Consider the following 17,843-nt stretch of genomic DNA (forward strand, 5'->3'; position numbering starts at 1 on the left):
TACAAAAACATAGCTAAGATAAAAACTAGTAAAAGCAAACATTAAAAAACCACTGGAATAATGTAAAGAGTAAGATGAGTAAAGACAGAGAGTAATGAAAACCAGAATAGCACATAAAAATTGCTACTTGATGAAATGTCCTGTTTATTCTTCAGTATTTCTAAAAGGTACTTGCCTTCCAATGTGCTGGAAATAGCAAATACAACAATACACATCTTAAACCTTTGCACAGTGTTCAGACTGAAGGATGGTATGAAAACATCTTGTTTGCTTTCTGACAAACGTATTACTTGACTCCAAATAGAGAACATTTACAGTCTGACCCTTAGAAGACAAATGGTGCATCCATTGTGCAGAATAGACAACGGGAAGAAACACTGCTTTGACAAGTGGCATAAGTGAGATTTCTTTGTCTGCAGAGTGGTACATCGTAAGGAACACTGTCTGTGAACAGTTTCCTATTAAATATAGAAAATAATATTGAGCACACAAGCTCACTGAAAAAGGGATTACAATTTAGGTTAAGATATCCTTATCTTCTGTCCTTACTGTAACTTGAGACACAGGAAAGTGCCAGTATTCTAATTTTTCTAAACACAAAGAATACATGAAAAAGTCAAAAGTAACTCCACAGCAAATCTCCTGGGCAGAAATGCATTATACATAGTGTAACAAGCAGAATTTCAACATCACAAAAGAATTTTCTTTTGTTCTGTTTTTCTGGCCAAACAGACTTTCTTTCTGGATTTTTAGTTTAGGTCCATGATCTCAGATATCTGGAGCACCACAGATACTGCCAATGCATTTTTCTCTGTCCCTTTGGCAGCAAGGTGCAAGTAGTTTCTAGTTTGCTGTGTTAGGCACTTTCTTCTAAGTCATCAGAAAAAAGCCATCAAGCCAAAGACATCCCATGAAATGGTGGAGCTGCACCACTGGTTGAAGCACCCACTGTGCTTATACACAGTGCACAACAAAAGCACATAGTGTGCAGGTATAACACAGCCCCAAGTCACATCCTAAATACCACGTCTGTACCTCAGATATAAATCCTTACAAGCCATTAACCCAACAAACATCATCATCATCCCCACTGGTAGAAATCAGAAAGCTTTCAGGGCCCAGAAAATTCAGACAACAAGATTGTCAACTCCGCGCAGGAGAAAAATTATATTTATTATCCTTGCATTTCTGAAAGAACTCAGAAAGCATATTAAAACCTACTGCAAAAAAAAGGTATTGTATTTTCTACTAAAGAAGTAGCATACTACCACTCTGCAGAATTCCTCCTCAGTTGTGGGGAAGAGAAGGGACACTACTGGACCTTAGTCTGAGCTCTCACAAATGAGAATCAGTTCTGGCCACCTGCCAGAGAGAATGTTAGGATGGCTACAGCCAGGAATGTTAACATTCCAGGAGCCTCATACTTCACTTCCAAGTCTGTAAGGAAGGGTTCCATCTATTCTCACATCAGTCTAAATGAAAAACAGCTATTTTCAACACCTGATTATAGCCCAGCATTTTTAAGACCAAAAAGGTGTTAAAAACTAGCAACAAGGCTTTTCAACTTTCTGCCACTCCACACCAGTACAGTAACATCAGACATGATCCTCTTTATCTTTTCCTGAAGTCACAGCCTGAGTCATTTACACATCTTTATCTGAAAGGAGGGAAATTATCTTCATATCCCTTAAAAAATAATTATGAAACCCAACAAACGCAAAGAAAATAACTGACCTTAGAAATACATGCACGGAAAGCTAAACCATTCTCAAGCTTAATTAAGAAATTCATGGTATTTTTATCACTTCCAACAATAAACATACACCAGATCAACACCTCTACATTCATTAACCAACTTGAAATGAGCACACTACTTTCATTCTGCTACAGACAACAGACAATGTGTTACTTTGAAGCCACTGTATTACAGATTGCTTTGTAACACCATTGTAGGAAGACTGGGAATGAACTCCACTTTTAGAAAAAAAAAATGACCACCAGCTACTTCTCTACAAATAAAAAATTCTGCCTTTTACAGCCCTGTTATTTTTACATGTATTTAATGAGTTGCTGTAGTAGAAGTATTACAATCGTTACTGAAGTGTATCTTGTTGGGTTTATGGTCCTGTTCTCTGCTATTAAGCATTCTACTTCAATCAAATTATTCAGTGTCTTGTATCGTCGTCATATTCCACATGTGGACAGAAAGGAATGCACTGCCACAAAAAAAAAAAAAAAAAAAAAAAAAAAAAAAAAAAAAAAAAAAAAAAAAAACCTCTGTTTCACATCAGGCTTCTTCTAAGGAGTTGTACTTTTGTTTAGACAAAAAAATGTTGGTATACAGCATTTCAATGGTAATTTTCAAATAATATTCAGAAAACTGTCCTTTTAGCTGAAAGTAGGGAGGTCCCATTAGACAACATCATCTGCACCATAACCCTCCGTTCCTGACCCCAATGACTGCCCTCATGTAGGATTCCCTTTTACAAGCAGCACTCCAGGCAGGCTCTAAGGTGTCTGGGCCACAAAAGCACACAAGTGGCCACAGAGCTTTTTGTACACTGCGTCTACTCCATCAACTCTCAGGGCAGTAATTTCTGATTACTCTGTGGTGTCTTCAGCACCAGTTGAAAAAAAAATCAACACATAAGATCTATCACATTAAATCTGCCAAAACTGAAATGTCAAAAGAAATATAAAAGTGGCCAAGAAAACAAATTTCATAATTTTTACTGAGCTAAATTAGTGTTCAAAAATGTTCCACTTTACATTGTAAGAGACTGATTTTAGAGCAGTAACTTTTACTTGTGCCATCAAAACATACATGTTTAACTGGAAAGACCAATTCAATCTTGTGACCTCTTTGGCACTACAGCCGACCAGAAATATGATTAAGACTTATCACTGTGTCTCAAAGCCACACCAAAATCCAGTTCAGATAATGCAGAAAAGGCTGTTCATTATAAAACCATCAACTTTCAGTGAGTTTATTGGCATTTGATTAGCAGGTATGATTTTAGACCAAGTTTGAAAGTTATATACAATTATGAAATAATTGTGATGGCTGTATACTTTCCTCTTCTTAACAATGTTACTAAATAAGAAAAGATTATATATTGCCTTGACATAGCTCATGAATTAATATTTGTTTCCCATTAGGCTTGAAGACAAGCTGAGATCTTTCAAGACTATGACCACGACATGATGCCAAAAAGATGGCATCACTGCCTGACAAGGGACAAAAACCCAGGAGCTGCACCTTGGTAACAAGTACTCTGTTCCCTCATTTCAGTACCAATGTATGAAAGAGAGCACAAACTTGAAAAAAAATAAATCCTCATGATGGAAAACTCTGTCCTGCAAAGATAGTATTTTGCCTTAGCTAAGCAATTCCACATGGTAAGATATTGTACCCTGCTGATTTGCAAAAAACCCGGTCCTACAAACCAACCTTTTTGAGTCCAGCCACTGAACCAGCCATAGGTTTACAATAAGTATTAACTGCCAGAGCCAGAAGTGCCTGCTGCTGAAGGAGATTAAAGCATAATTGTTTCCCAGTAAAGGGCATGTTGACAGCTCTGCATTTCTGAAACTTCCAGTATGTGCTGTTCAAAAACTCCTGCATCCTCTACAGAGCCAGTTAAAAACCAAGTGAGTGCTGAAGAGAGCAGAGCAGGACTTGTATAAATCTCCAACTCTACAACAGAGTTTCAGTCTCCTTTTGTAACTGGACAACCAGTCTGTACCAAAACTCACTTTGCAACACATACTCTACTTGGGTGCAATTTCAACTGGAATTTCTCCCCCACTGGCCATTTTCATCTCTCAAGCACACAGAACATAAAGCATCACAGGCCACAACACTGTGCTCTTATGAAAATACACATACTCCTCAGAACTGTAATTTTCATAATTAGCATCCACACGCCAATTTCAACTTCTTGACATTCTTTCCAACTGTTTTTTGAAAGTTGAGGGAGCATTTGAATTTATTAGGTTTATCTGGCATTAACTACGCTTCATTTCTCATACTGCTAACATCTGCTCAAGAAGATAAGGACTCACTTTGAGGGCTCTGCACTAAATACCTTGATTCCCATGAAGGTTCTGACAGCTTTTAAGCTTTCTATATCTCTTTTCAGTACAGGTTAATCTGCACAAGCTCATGCAAGATACAAACCCGCATCTGCAAAAACTGGTTCAGTGCTTCCCCTCCATCTTCCAAGGATGCATCACTCTTCAATGAGCATAAAATTATTAATCCAAATTAATTGACATGACTGCTAGTGAAGGTTTCCTTAGATCTTTACTAAATCAAAAGAACTGAACCACAACATATTCCTCCAACTGCTATATTCCAAACACATCAACGTGGTTCATACGGACCAGCACTGTGGAACCCCTAGCCAGGAATGTTACCAAAAAAAAAAAAACCCTCCTTGGGCCACTAAAAACCCATCAAAAAGTAAGGAAGGTACTGGATAATTGATACAATTTCCTAATGTCTCCCAGCATTCAGACATTTTCCCATTCAGGGATTTTCAGTTATTATTTGCCCGTGTACATAGCTCCTGCTGTCCTTTACTTGGACTATGTTGCAGGCACAGATTTTCTCTTTTCTTTTCATATCTCAGTGAACAAATAAGCCTTAAAACACGCAGTGCTTCTGCAAAAGGCTGCTTTGATGCCCATTTTACAGGAGGAGACACAGCACAAAGGAGAAAGCCACATTTCCCTGAAAAATGTACATGCATATATCCTCCAAGAACACGCTTTATAGATTCATGACTATTTACTACAGACTTATTTCTGTGTTATTATTCTAACACACCAGAGGAATACCACAGTCAGAATTTGATTTACTGATGAGGAACTTGAAATTGAGCAGTCTAAATGCAATGCATATCATAATAGATCTGCTCTGTACCCAACATTAGTTTCTCATCTGTGTACATCAAGACAATGGGATAACGTGTCTCAGCTTTATCTTTTCTTTGCTGAACATACCAAACTGACAACACAGACAATTTACTATCTCTGAGCAAGCGAGCAGAACGCATTATCTGATCAGAACGCTGCATGGGCACATCAGGCTCCTTTGTAAGCTGCAATAGATTTTGTTCATATTTTCTCACACTTACACTTTCATAGAAAGGAATTACCCTGGATTGCAGCAACTTTTTATACATATACTCACATTGAAATAACACTACAATATCTTACAGTAAAAACAAAACAAGTAAGCTCTGGGTCTATATTCAGATATAGAATCCTAACTGAGATAAGCATGTTCAAGTGTTTTAAAATCTTTTGCACTCTATAAGGGAAAATGTTAGCTATTCTCAGTCTCAGCTGTTTGCCTCCCTTTACAATGAAATAGAGTCTGTCTGGTTGAACTGCCCTGTATATAAAGCTCACATTTGTCACTGCCTTGTTACATCCCACAAGCTGTGGGCCAAGTCAAACAGGAGCATCTTCTTCTCAGCATTAAAAAAAAGAAAAACCAACACACACGGAGAAAAAAAGAATTCTAAACGAACCCCCTCAACCAACAGAAAACCTCAAACAAACAAACCAACAACACATACAATCGAACAACAAATAAAAACACCTCACCAAGGGAACGTTCAATCTTGAGACGATCAGGAGCAGGAGCGAGACAGGTAAGAGACAACCTCTGCTCTAAACTTAACACCCCAGTAAAAGCTGCAGCCTGCACCACTTCAAAGCACAGGATATGAAAAAGGAAACAAAGCAGGAGCACTGTGAGGAGCACAGTGGGTACTCACCCGGAGCCCCCGGCCAGGGCGGCGAGCAGCGGCAGCAGGCAGCACGCAGCGATGGATCTCATCCCGGCCCGCTCCATCCCTCACAGCCACCGTCCCCGCCCGCCGCGGGGGCCGCCCCGAGCACACACACCGACACACCGACAGACCGACAGACAGACCCGGCGTGAGGAGGGAGCGCCGGGCGGGTCTGAGCTGCGGGAGGGAGGCGGCGATGGCAGCGGAGAGGCGGCGCAGCCCCAGCCCGGGCCGCAGGCTGCGCCAGACGCGCCCCTCAGGGGCGGCCCGCGGGCAGCGCTGCCCGTCGCTCCCGCCTGTGCGCCGAGGCCCCAGAGCCTTCCTGCAAGGAAAGAAAGAAACAAGGGTGGGAGAGCTGCAGTGAAAAGAGCACCGGGATTTAGCAGTCAGTGTTTTTTGTGCTGTGGCTATAAACCAGACAGGGGATGCGGAGGCAGGAGCTGTTCCAAGCCACCACCAGCATAGCCAGGGTCATTTCTGCGAAGCACCAAGACACAAGCCGCTATTTCAATCAGGTGTTCGTTCATCCCACCTCAAGTTGAAGGTAAGAAGCAGAAATAGCTTCCAAAACAGGATTTAGAACAATGTCATCTCTACAAGCTCTTCATCACCTGAAACAAGGGACAAGACCTGGAAAGAAATAAAGTCCCTTTTCCGTTTGCTGTGTTTGTATTCTCCTGATCTTAATCATAAACTACATAAATCAGCACTGGTTAAACATGTTTTCAGTGTGTACATAATTGCCTAGCGTAACACAAGTTCATCTGATGGCAAATCATACGAAGGTACAATATTTAAACAGAAGTAATCTTTCTCCACAATACCACAAAACCGCAATTGAACAAACTTGTCTGCAAGTGAAGGAAGTTTGGTCACCACAACAAAGATATCTGGTCACCCATGTGCTTCTCTGCTCTTACAAAAGGAATCCAGAAACTACATCGTGCATCACAGGCATAAAATAAAAATTTCTTTAGTTTAAACTGGTTACTCATCGCATTCAGCTGTTTATTACAGAGTAATTTTGTATTTGATCACAGAAAAGAAAAATTCATTGTTTGAAATCAATGGGAGACTTTTTAAAATTAGTATTGTCCTTTATTAAGACAAGCACATGGTGAACACAAATAAAATCAATAAATTTTATCCTTCAACAGCAAACTGAGAATGATGGGAGGCAAAAAGAAAAAAAGGTGATATACACAGCCAAAAAGGAACAAAAATAATTAACTCTAGTAGTCTTTTTCAGCACACCTGGCACACACCCTACTCAATACCATTAATTTAAATCTGTATTTATTGTTATTTTGATGCTGTGTACCAGCTCGAATGAACAGTCATGTTACCATGGATACTTATGATAGCATAGTAAAAAGGTCATAAGAAGAACCATGAGCTTGTAATTTTCTCTTCGAGAAAAAGCCAGCCTTTCCAGTCTACCAGGCATTTCAGAGTCATGTATCAGCAGCTAATACTTCTCTCATCTTACTTTTACGTGCATTCATACAGGGTGGAACAGAGGGGAAGGTACCTCTGCATCAAAGCAGTAAAAAATGCTGAGCAACCTTAAGTAACCTGATGAAATTTTGCAACTTGAGGAAGTATTTTTCAACTCTATGACTGCTCTGCCTCTTTCTTTGGGAAGGGAGGGGTGGAATAGAGAGGCCGACTGCTGCTTCTTGGTTTCACCAGACTGGCATGGAGAATATCTGCACAAGTGGTTGGGTGACTTCAGTACAGGTCACCTGCAGGTACGGCAGTGCTCCATCACCCACGCACAACACGGTCATTCTGGGCCGAATTTCTCCATCGGTACAACTGCATCACTGTGAAGACAATGCTTAGCAGTAAACGCTTGTAGCACAGAAGGAAAACCTGCCTTTTAAGAGGCTAATTTCTGTAATTAAGAGCTGGGCACTTCATCTTCAACGCTGTTCTTGTCAGACCTGATTGTGCTCCAGCTGCTTGTCTGAAGACATAAAAACACATCCTGTCCCTCCCTCCATTTATCAAGGGATAAATGACCTTGATCGTGACAAGCTGGAGGGGTTTTTGTGTTTTGGTTGGTTGGTCAGTGGTTTACTTTAGAGGAGTAATGTGCATCTTAACAATAATACATCTATACCAACAAATGAGAGAGAACCACGTGTAGATTTCTCTTAGACATAGACTGTAGTTGATTTATTCTGCTATGTGCACTTAGAGATCAAATATCAACATATAACAACTTCGAAGATCCTACAGAAATATTCTATATAAACATGTAAGACATGCAGAACTCCTTAGAAATATCGCATTTTTACTCTTGTAATTAAAAGCTTTCCATTTTTTGGTTCAAATTAATTGACAGTGTTACTTAATTACTCCTAGCTTAGCAAGCAAAAGATGATTTTATATGCCATTAAAAAAATACATAGGAAATATGGAACTATTACTGCAAATTCCAAGGCACTTCAAGCACTTGTCACATAGGTTCCTGCAATTTTGGCTAAACACATCAATAGTGAAGAAATATTATTGTCTACCTTGGAGAGGAAAATTAACAACTGTGTCCCTTTGCAAAATATAACACAAGCTTATGCTTGCCAGAGCAGAAATGTCACTGGAACTGCAGGGAAAAAAACCCAAACTCTCCAACAACATTTTTTAGTGTTAGAGAACTAAAGCATTTCTTTATTACGGCGAGGATGCTGACTTGGTGCAGAAAATGACAATATGAAAAGACAGTGTCCATACAGGAGGCAGAGGAGTCGTGCCACTTTATTCCCAAAAAGGGAGGGAGTGCCCTGGGGCACACACCCGTGGGTTCCTCTCTCAGGTTTTGGAGGGCGCAGCCTCCTTTTTAAACTCCCAGGCACACATTGCCCTCTTCCTTTCCCCACAGGCTGAGCTATTAGGAAGGCACAGCCTCATATTCCCCCTTAAACAAGTTAATTTCCCTCACAATTCAGAGGGACAGGCTTGTTCAGACCCATTGGTTTCAGTAGTCAGATTGTCTGGGTTCTGTAACAAACCTGCTGCTAGAAGTTTCTAAGGTAGAGACCCTAACATCCATTCCCTCACCCATGGAATTGTTTGTAAAGACATCAGCCCATATCTTCCCTATCAAAAAGATGCAGTTTCTAAAAATTTTAAAATAACTTTAGTTGGGCGTTTTGTTCCTCTTCCCCCAGGGGAAAGGGAATGGAAGTTTCTTTTCAAGAGACTCTTCCCTGGGCAAGGCCTGATGAGCTATAACATCTCAATGGACTGAGAGCGGCAGGGGATGCACAGGAAATGAGCGACCATTAACAAACATCAACACAAACTATTAACAAACACCAACACCCGCCCTGGTGTGGGGAGATAAGGTCTGGGAAATGATCAATAAGAGATCTAAGAAAGAGAACCAAACACTGTCAGTCGTGTCATCTGGGACAAACAAACATTGAATCAGTGAATTTCTCTGGGCTTTGTCTGAATAAGTACGTGAAAAATCCAGTAAAGTACCACGTGTGATGGAACGATTTTCTCTGCACAACCCAGGCAATGTGTGAATGAAGTTATTTCTGTTGCACATCCAGGCCAGAAAAATAGGAAAGTATGGGGAGGGTCACAGAGAGCTGTCTCCTGTGGGAAGGACCCCACAGTCCCTCAGGGAAAGAACTCCTCTCCCTGAGCAGTGGAAGAAAATCTCAGTGATGAACTACCAAAACTCCCACGCCCTATCTCCCTGTGCCTCTTGGTGGGGAGAGGGAGGGGCTGAAAAGGTGTTTCAAGGACTTATTTTACTTGTCATCATCCTCCTCCGATTCTGTTAGCAATAAAGTCACTTTGCAAGTTCAAATCGTGCCTGTTTTGCCCTTGAAACATTTCTCCCGGTCCTCCTCTAACTCATTAATGAACCCTTCGTTAATTTTTTCCCTCTCTCTGCTGCCCAGCTGCAGTTGAGTCAGTGTCAAATCACAGCAGTTATACAAACACTTGAACAGAACCACTCATCTTTGCTGTCATGTCTCTTGTACCAGGTCACACTTCCTTCGAAAAGGTGAGCTCTAGTTCTCCATGAAGAGCTCTGTCCAAGCACACCTCAAGAGCCCTGTCCAAGCACACTTCAGTCTTCCTCTAAATCCTAACAGATTTGCAGCAAAATCTATTTCAGTTACCTTCAGGCATTATCATCTGATGGACACGACGAGTGACTGCAAGCAAGAGATCCCCTTAGTTCTAATGTAAAGCTTGACAAATACTGAACACTTAATCCACAAAACTACAGCACCTTGATACTCTAAAAAAAAAAAATTAAAAAAATTAAAAAAAAAGAAAAAAAGAAAGAATGAACTCCTAACACACTTCACCATGCAGCAGGAATGTTGCAGTACCTCCACTGCAGCTCCAGGAACATAACACAGCACTCCTGTGTACAATCTCAGACTCTCTGGTAGGGGCAGCAGGTCAGCTTCCTTTCCTCCACCTTCTAATGCACCTCCATCAGTCTCTAATCACGACAGCAAGACTTGATGGCCAGTTCAGACAGGAGCATGCTGAGACCTGTGTTAAGTGCTTAGTTCAGCAACCCAGTAATCCCCTCTAATGACCTCACAGGCTTGAGAAGTGGGTCCTACGAACCCCACGACATTCAAGGCCAGGTGCTGCATAGGGGTCAGGGCAATCCCAAGCACAAACACAAGCTGGGCAAAGAATGGACTGAGAAGAGTCCTCAGGAGAAGGCCATGGGTGTGAGACCCTCAACACGACCCAGCAATGTGCACCTGCAGCCCAGGAAGCCAAGCACAAGTGGGCTGCATGAAAAGCAGAGCGAGAGCAGGCTGAGGGAGGTGACTGTCCCTCTGCTTTGCTCAGACCCCATCAGGAGCACTGTGCCCACCTCTGGGGGCCCAGCATGGGAGGGACATGGACCTGCTGGAGACTCCAGAGGGGGCCATGGAGACCCTCAGACGGCTGGAGCACCTCTAGTATGGAGACAGGTTGAGAGAGTTGGGCTTGTTCAACCTAGAGAAGAACAGACTCCAGAGAGGCCTTAAAGCCCTTCCCAGTACACACATACACGAGAGCTGAAGGTGTACAAGAGTGTACAATTGTAAGACTGACTTCAAAGAGGGAATGGCTTTAAACTGAAATAAGATAGATTTAGACTAGGTATTAAGAGGAACTGTATTACTGTGAGTGCTGCAGCAGCCCTCTTGTTAGAAGGCAGAAATGAGCAGAAACACAGACTTCTCGCTCATCACAGCATGAAAAGGGCCCTGGTTTATTCCCCTTCACAGCTTAGCCATCCTGACTCCAACCCTTCCCTGACTCTGGCTGCAGCAAGCTCCTGCTGTGGGGTTCCCTTGCAGCCCCTGACTGCTGCTTATTCCCTGCTGAACCCTGACTGCAGGGATTGGTGTGCAGGCTCTAAATGCACAGACAGACTGTTCCTGCAGGTTCCAACCCCAGCCTCTCACTGCACACCCACACTGACCTCACAGCAGTGACTCTCTCACTCTGGGATCCTTCCTCTTCCTCCTCTTGGGTTCATCATCCCTCTTCACACCTGACCCACTCCCTTTTATCACACTTATCTTCATTGGATACACCTGTGATTAATGGAGGGGAAAGGCTGAGCTGGTAATTAACACAGCTGTTAATTGTCAGGGGTAATGTCACCTCCGTTCCCTTCTCCTCCATGGCAGTGTAAGGCAGTGGCAGAGGATGCCCAGAGAAGCTGTGGGTGCCCTGGCCCGGAAAAAGTCTGAGCCCGGGCTGGACGGGTCTGGGAGCAACCTGATCGAGCAGAGGTGTCCCTGACCAGGGCAGAGGGTTTGGAACTCGCTGGTCACATTCAGGTCCCTTCCAGCCCAAACTACTCTATGATTCTACCCAAGTGACATGATTGTATGCCTAAGGACAGATGCAGGGAACAAACACAGAAACTTAAAATTTGTACTTCACAATAACATATAGCATCACAAGCTCATTAAATAAATGCTAGGACAAGAACACGGGTGCAAAAAAGATACACCTTGTTCAAAACTACAGAGGAAGACAGCAAACTGGGCAGATGCTGCATGATCGTTTATGAAGAATACATTTCATACTCGTCACATACCCTTGGGGATTGAGATGGGCACCAAAACTCAAATTCAGGAAATGCTGTTGAATACGGTAATGCTGGAGTCTACTATAAATAACGGGAATACAAAGTTTCTTTCTTTTAAGAAAAAAAATTGAAGAAATAGCAGAAGAGTCAGAAAGAGCCGCGTTCAGCCCCTCGAACCGAGCTCGATGTGCATCGGCTGAGCCGCGGCAGGGCCGGGGCTCGGGAACGCCGGCTGCCGGGGGAGCACGCCCGGGAAACCACCCGCGCTGCCCTCCTGCGCCCTCACAGCCCATCCACCTTCCATGGAATTCACTGCCGGGAGCACGCCCGGGAAACCACCTGCGCTGCTCTCCTGCGCCGTCACAGCCCATCCACCTTCCATGGAATTCACTGCCGGGGGCGCCCCGCTCCAGCCTCCGCCCCGGCCCCGCCCGGCCGCGGCGGTCCCAGGCCGGGGCGGGCCCTGCGCGGCCCGGGCCGTGGGCGGGCCTGGCCGCCGCTCCTCGGCGGGGCTCCGGGGCTGGCCATGGGGCAATGCCTGCCCTGCATGGGGGGCACCGTCAAGGACGTGGTGGAGACGCCCGACCCGGTGAGTGCGGGGCGCGGCGGGGCCGGGCCCGCTCCTTCCCTGCCCGCTGTTTACGGGTGACGCCGCGCTGAGGGGAGCGCGGGGCGGTGACCTTCCTGCCTGCCTTCCTGTCCGCCTTCCTGGGCACGGAGGCCGGGCCGCGGGGGCAGCGGCGGTGCCGGGGAAGGGAGCCCGGCCTGGGGAGGAGCAGGGCTGGCCAAGGCCCCGGGGCAGCCGCAGCGAGCGGCCGGGCCTAGGCCCTGCTGCCGCCCTGCCCCCAGGCACTGCTGGGCCCGCACCGACGCCGGGGGGTCCCCTCAGACAGATCGGCGGCCAATCTTACCCCGTTTGTACGAGAAATAGGGAAAGCTGGGCTTTTCTCTGCAGCGCATAGTGATGCTCGCTTGGAACTGCCCTCCACTCCGTGCCACTTGTCCTGGGTGAGTGAGAGTCCCGCTCTGCGCTCTGTGCCCCTCCTCTGAGGGGGTCATGAGGAGATTGAAAGGAGCCCGCTTTGCCTGGACGAGCAAGCGTTCCCTTCCAGACTCGAAAGGGACATTTCATACCTTGCGTGCCATTTCAGCCCCGGGTGGGTCTCTCTGAGTGCAGGTGCAGAAGAGCTGAGCAGCGATTTCTGGTGGGCTTAGCCGCACAGTGTCAGCAGCTGCTCCTCTGCGATATTAGTCACTAAAACACTTCGTTCTCGCAGGCTGGCACTGCAGGGGAACATCATGCTAATTGACTTCAGGTTGACATTTTGTGGGAGTTAGTATCACAGATTTGAGTCGTACTTAAAAAATAAGACTTGTAAAAGAATGCAAAGACTATATTGAAGTAGAATTTGACTGTCTTTAACATTATATCTAGGAAGTAAAAAGAAGACAACTAGCAGAAGCCGCTGAAAAGAGGCAGATGGAGGTAATGTCTGATAAAATGTCATTTATTGAAATCATATTGAGATAACTGGTTTATGGGGATGGCTTCTCTGGTAACACTGGATATCATGTTCGGATTGTGGGAATTGTCATTAAGTACTTTCCTAATATTATTACTGTGGTACATTGGTACCTTTTTTGCATATATTAATAATTTCCCAGCTAGGTAGGTGTTCTAAGACCATTGCAAAGTAACTGAGCTTTTTTGGATGGAGATATTTTCCAGTAGTTTATAAAACAACCCAAGAACTGCAAGAACAAGTTGAACATTATTTTTTCCTTGTTCTAAGACTGAAAAACAAGAGATGAGTATTCAAACCAGAGTGGTCAAACAATTGTTGCAGAGGCAATTTCAAGTGGTACTGCACTTGTACTTTTCTTAGAAATGCCAGCTGTATGCACTTGCAGGTTCTGTTATCAACAAGGCAACGCTTTGAACATGTTTTTCAGTTCAGATTCCAGCAAAGACATACTATTAACTTAGTCTTTTATCTTTTTAAGGTTGCCAAGCTTTAACTGCTTTGATATCTCTAAAGTTAGAAGAGGTAGGATACAAATGCTCTAGCAGAACAGCCAGCTTGGGTTTTTTCCTTACATACCTCTAAAAAAGGCTTCTAGCACATACTGTTCCCTTGTAGATTTTGAGTGGTGTGTCTCAGAGCCCACAGCTGAACTGTGAAGAGAAGGGATTGTCATTTGTGTGGATGTTAGTGACATGACATATTGAATTAGGGATTGACCACTGTGCAGGGGACCATGCTGACCTAGTTTGAAGGGAGTCTGGTGAATAACTGGAGTGACAGCTGAGTGAGGTGTAATCCTGGTACTGCTGCCATCTAGTCCAGATTGTCATCAAACAGTTCCCACGAGGACGGGAAGCAGGCACTTCACGACAGATTTGTCATTTGGTGCTCCTGCTACCCACACACCCCGTGACATTTTGAAGGGTAGACCATCACGCAGGGTATTTCTCACAGCTCACCGTTTTCAAGTTGGACTTCTTCACAGCCTGGGCTAGCACTGCTAACACAGCTCTTTTTCTGCCCTGTTCCTGAGGGTAAAGTAGGCCCTGACCCTGAAAAAACCAAACTAAAATTTTGTGAGCTTTTGGGAAGTTCTGGTTCTGCATCTGAGGATTAAACATCTTCATCTGGTTGTAATAACAAAGTGCAACAAAAACACCCTCACTTACCTCTGGGACCAAGAGTTCACAGAAAGAGGAAATATCCTGAAAGGGCCACCTTGATGTGACAGTACCATTACTGAGTGATTCAGTCTTGTCATGCAAACCAGAGATCCTAAAATAGTGTTGCCAACACTTGCACTTTGGTTTCTCTGTAAGCCAACTTGGACTTACCCAAATGTATTTTCTCCCAGGCTTCCTCTCGAGGTATTAAGAATGTTTATTCTGTTGAGCAGAAGAAAAAGAAACAGGAAGAAATAGATAAAAGAATGGCAGCTTCACGTCCTGGAGGAGAAGGAGGACTGAGAGTAAGTTTAAAAAAGAAGCACTATGATTTAACTATCCATATCTTCACTGTGAAAATGCTGTTTTGTCATGTACAAGATAGAATAACTTGAGGAAAAGCCAAGAGGAGGGGAAATGGAATAGAACTGGAAGCATGTGGAATTATCATGCAGTGTTCTTAGTGAGACTTCATCACTAGACAGAAAGACAGCAGGGATGGCAGAGATTTCCCCCCCTCTTCTTCCCAGTTCCAACATCTGTGCTGCATCAGTTTTACAGCTCTCTCACTGTGTTATCCTGCACTCAGTGTCCCTTTCCAGTGCCAGTTCAGATTGTGTCTCTTCCTTCCCAACTTACAGAAAACATTTGAACTAAGCGGGGTGATGGGTTTGGGTTTATCTATGTGTCTGTCATTACAAAAGAAACATACAGTGTTGGCATAAACACAGATGAGGTTTACTGCTATTGCTATTCTAATGTGTAATTCTAATAATTACTACTACTTACTATTTGCATTGCAGTAAATCAACAGCAGAAAATTACAAATACTCCCCACAGAACTTTGATCCCAGTCCAGACATGCACTTAAATAAACATACCTCAGAAGGCCAGGCAGGGAGTTAATGAAGAATTTCAGTCTCTCCAAAACAACAGATGTATCTGATCATTGAAGGCCAGGCTCCATAAACCTCCATCCTTTGCCCTCATGCCTCCCAGGAGGCAGGAGTTGGTCAAATTGCCACTGAACCAGGTCCATTGTTTGCTGGGCTAAACGGTGAATTCAGAATTTGGAGGTGAATTCAGAATCTATTGCAGTTGGACAGCCTTATGGTGTTGGTTTGGGATGTTTTCCTTACCTTCACACAAAGCTAAGGTGTGTTCTGTTTTTTAGTGGCAGGTTGGGTAACAGATGAGTTCTGCAGAGAAGATGATTTATTCTCCATTCCTTTCCTTACCTTCACACAAACCTGAGTGTGTTCTGTTTGTTTTTAGTGGCAGGTTGGATAAGAGGAGTTCTGGAGAGAAGATGGTTGATGTGTACTGCCAATAACCCGTCAGCCAAGTGGCTCTTACTCATCCTGTGGCTTTTGCTGTTTACATCTGCAAACTTAGCAGTACCTTGCCAATATAGGACAATGGATGTGCAAATATTCTCTAAGAAACTTAAGAACTAATTCTGAACACCATGGTTTGGCCAATTTTGTTTGTTTGTTTCCATGCATGTTTTCCTGCTCCCTGTCCAGACTTGCTGTCAGCTGGCAGTGTCCTCCTTCCATGTAGGCAGTCAATCCGTGTGTCCTGTGTGGTCACTTGATGTCTGTCTGTCTGTCTGTGACTGGCCTGAGCAAGCTCAGGTGCCCACAGGTTGATTTCAGTGCTTATTTCAAGCTCTATAATTCAACTTTTCTCCAAGTCCTCATGTAGAAAGTTTTTCATGTATGTATGTATTGGAATATGCAGATGACAGCATTTCTTTTCTCTTTCCTAATGACTCTTGGACTGCTTAGGAGTTTAGTGCCTTTTTCAGAAAAAGAAAAGTAGAGTCCTTACAAATGGAATAATTTTGTGACTAGTTAAAAAGAAAAAATAGAAACCTTTATAAATCCTGCGTACTTAGATCAAGAATGCTGTTTTAGTGTGTGTGTAATAACTGTTCCCATTTTGTCATGTGGATTTCTTTTGGGTCTGTAAGTATTTATATTGAACACTAAAAGTTAAACATGAAAATAAAAACCTTATTATTAGTTGTTTTCATTTATTACCTCAAGAGGGCAATGCTGCCCTCTCAGCAACATTCAAAACAAACAGGAGCACCATTCCTTTGCCATCTCTTTGCCAGTTCATTGCCAAAAGTTTGTGTTATTTAGGTGTACTACTTACAGTGCCAAAACCATTTTCTTTTCCCCAGAGAGCACTGTGCACATGATGCATGGCTCAGTACCTGAACTGCCTCATTTCTGACCCAGTCTAAACTACAGAGGCTTTTCTTTCCCACCCCTGAACTCTGAATTTTGTCTTTCACCTCTCAGTGCTGCCCAGTGCTGTCCTGGGAGTGCAGTTGTGACAGTTTCCTGCCTCAGCCTTCAGAATTGAGGTGAGAAGGGAGAACTTTCAATATTAACACAAAGGTGTTTGAACTGAAAATGCTGTGTCCTTGGCTGAAGACTGCCTCCAGTTCCCTTTAATTCCTGGCAATTGCTCTCTTCAGTGTATTAACTGGTCATAATAATTTTTTTAAGTCTAGTGAAAATGCACTAAGTTATAAAAAAGTATCTCAGACATTAATTGGACATGAGAATCTCAATCTAACATCACAGCAGGTGTCTTACAAGACACTTAGGCAGCACTTACTCTTAGTTGGTCACTTGGGGTAGTTAAGACTGAAACATTTTTAGTTCTCTGTCATAGCACTTCCCAAAAGTGCAAGGGGAGCAAATGACTACGTCTCTTGTCACCCAAGCCTCTGCTAGCATCAGTGCCATGAACACCTTCCTCTAAAGCCATTAAAGAGCCCAGAGAAGCTCAGCACACTCTTCTCTCTCTCCATCCTTTATGTAAAAGCCACAGCTGCCTGTGCTTCCTACGAGGCCTAGTTCTGAATGTCAGATTTATCCTACGGCACAGGAGCCACATCAGAGGCTGTGGGAGGGTGGAGCTCTAGATCATGAATCACCTACAAAGCTGTTTTGAGAGATATTCCTATACCACACACATGCAGCTGTCCAAATGGTCAGGCTCAACTGACTGGGAATTACTGGGGTAAATAAAACCAATTCTGGTTTGTTTTTGTTTCAGTTGAGAGAGAAAGCAGCAGCTACTGCAGATCAGTAGTGTACACCTGACCTCTGAACAGCAAGGCTGAGAGCCACGCAGATGAGAGCTGCTCTCTCCTTGGAGATGCCTTCCCTTTCTTACTGCTCAGTGCAGCACTAAGCTAACACGAGCCACAACAGGAATTTTGTCCTCATTTCCCCCAGCCCTAGAG

The 17,843-nt window shown here is 43.7% G+C and overlaps 2 protein-coding genes across 7 annotated transcripts in view; one reads left to right on the top strand and one right to left on the bottom strand.

Moving 5' to 3' along the window:
- Positions 1 to 13,299, bottom strand: part of LUZP2 (leucine zipper protein 2) — a 76,321-nt gene extending 63,022 nt beyond the window's left edge. For 3 of the 6 annotated variants that reach the window (XM_063397594.1, XM_063397593.1, XM_063397588.1), the window contains exons 1-2: positions 12,226 to 12,330; positions 5,790 to 6,126 (exon numbers count right to left, since the gene is read on the bottom strand). In XM_063397594.1, the coding sequence (XP_063253664.1) occupies positions 5,790 to 5,866 (77 nt within the window). In that variant the 5' untranslated portion in view covers positions 5,867 to 6,126; positions 12,226 to 12,330. Of the gene's footprint in view, positions 1 to 5,789; positions 6,127 to 11,895; positions 12,331 to 13,020 lie in introns of those variants that run through there. The other 3 variants (XM_063397590.1, XM_063397592.1, XM_063397589.1) reach the window with 3 other exon arrangements.
- On the top strand, positions 12,308 to 16,602 carry SVIP (small VCP interacting protein). The gene is made up of 4 exons (XM_063397595.1): positions 12,308 to 12,475; positions 13,322 to 13,372; positions 14,767 to 14,880; positions 15,851 to 16,602. Exons 1-4 carry the CDS (start codon positions 12,413 to 12,415, stop codon positions 15,863 to 15,865), a joined length of 243 nt encoding a protein of 80 aa, XP_063253665.1. The 5' UTR covers positions 12,308 to 12,412; the 3' UTR covers positions 15,866 to 16,602.
- The last annotated feature ends 1,241 nt before the right edge of the window (positions 16,603 to 17,843 follow it).

The sequence above is a fragment of the Prinia subflava genome, chromosome 5 (assembly GCF_021018805.1).
Source record: "Prinia subflava isolate CZ2003 ecotype Zambia chromosome 5, Cam_Psub_1.2, whole genome shotgun sequence".
Taxonomy (NCBI): domain Eukaryota; kingdom Metazoa; phylum Chordata; class Aves; order Passeriformes; family Cisticolidae; genus Prinia; species Prinia subflava.

Bases quoted from the DNA above. Each gene is read 5' to 3' on its own strand.
- SVIP (XM_063397595.1), top strand. From the start codon at position 12,413: ATGGGGCAATGCCTGCCCTGCATGGGGGGCACCGTCAAGGACGTGGTG. The intron at 12,476-13,321 runs GTGAGTGCGGGG...CATTATATCTAG, and splicing joins TGGTGGAGACGCCCGACCCG to GAAGTAAAAAGAAGACAACT. The intron at 13,373-14,766 runs GTAATGTCTGAT...ATTTTCTCCCAG, and splicing joins CTGAAAAGAGGCAGATGGAG to GCTTCCTCTCGAGGTATTAA.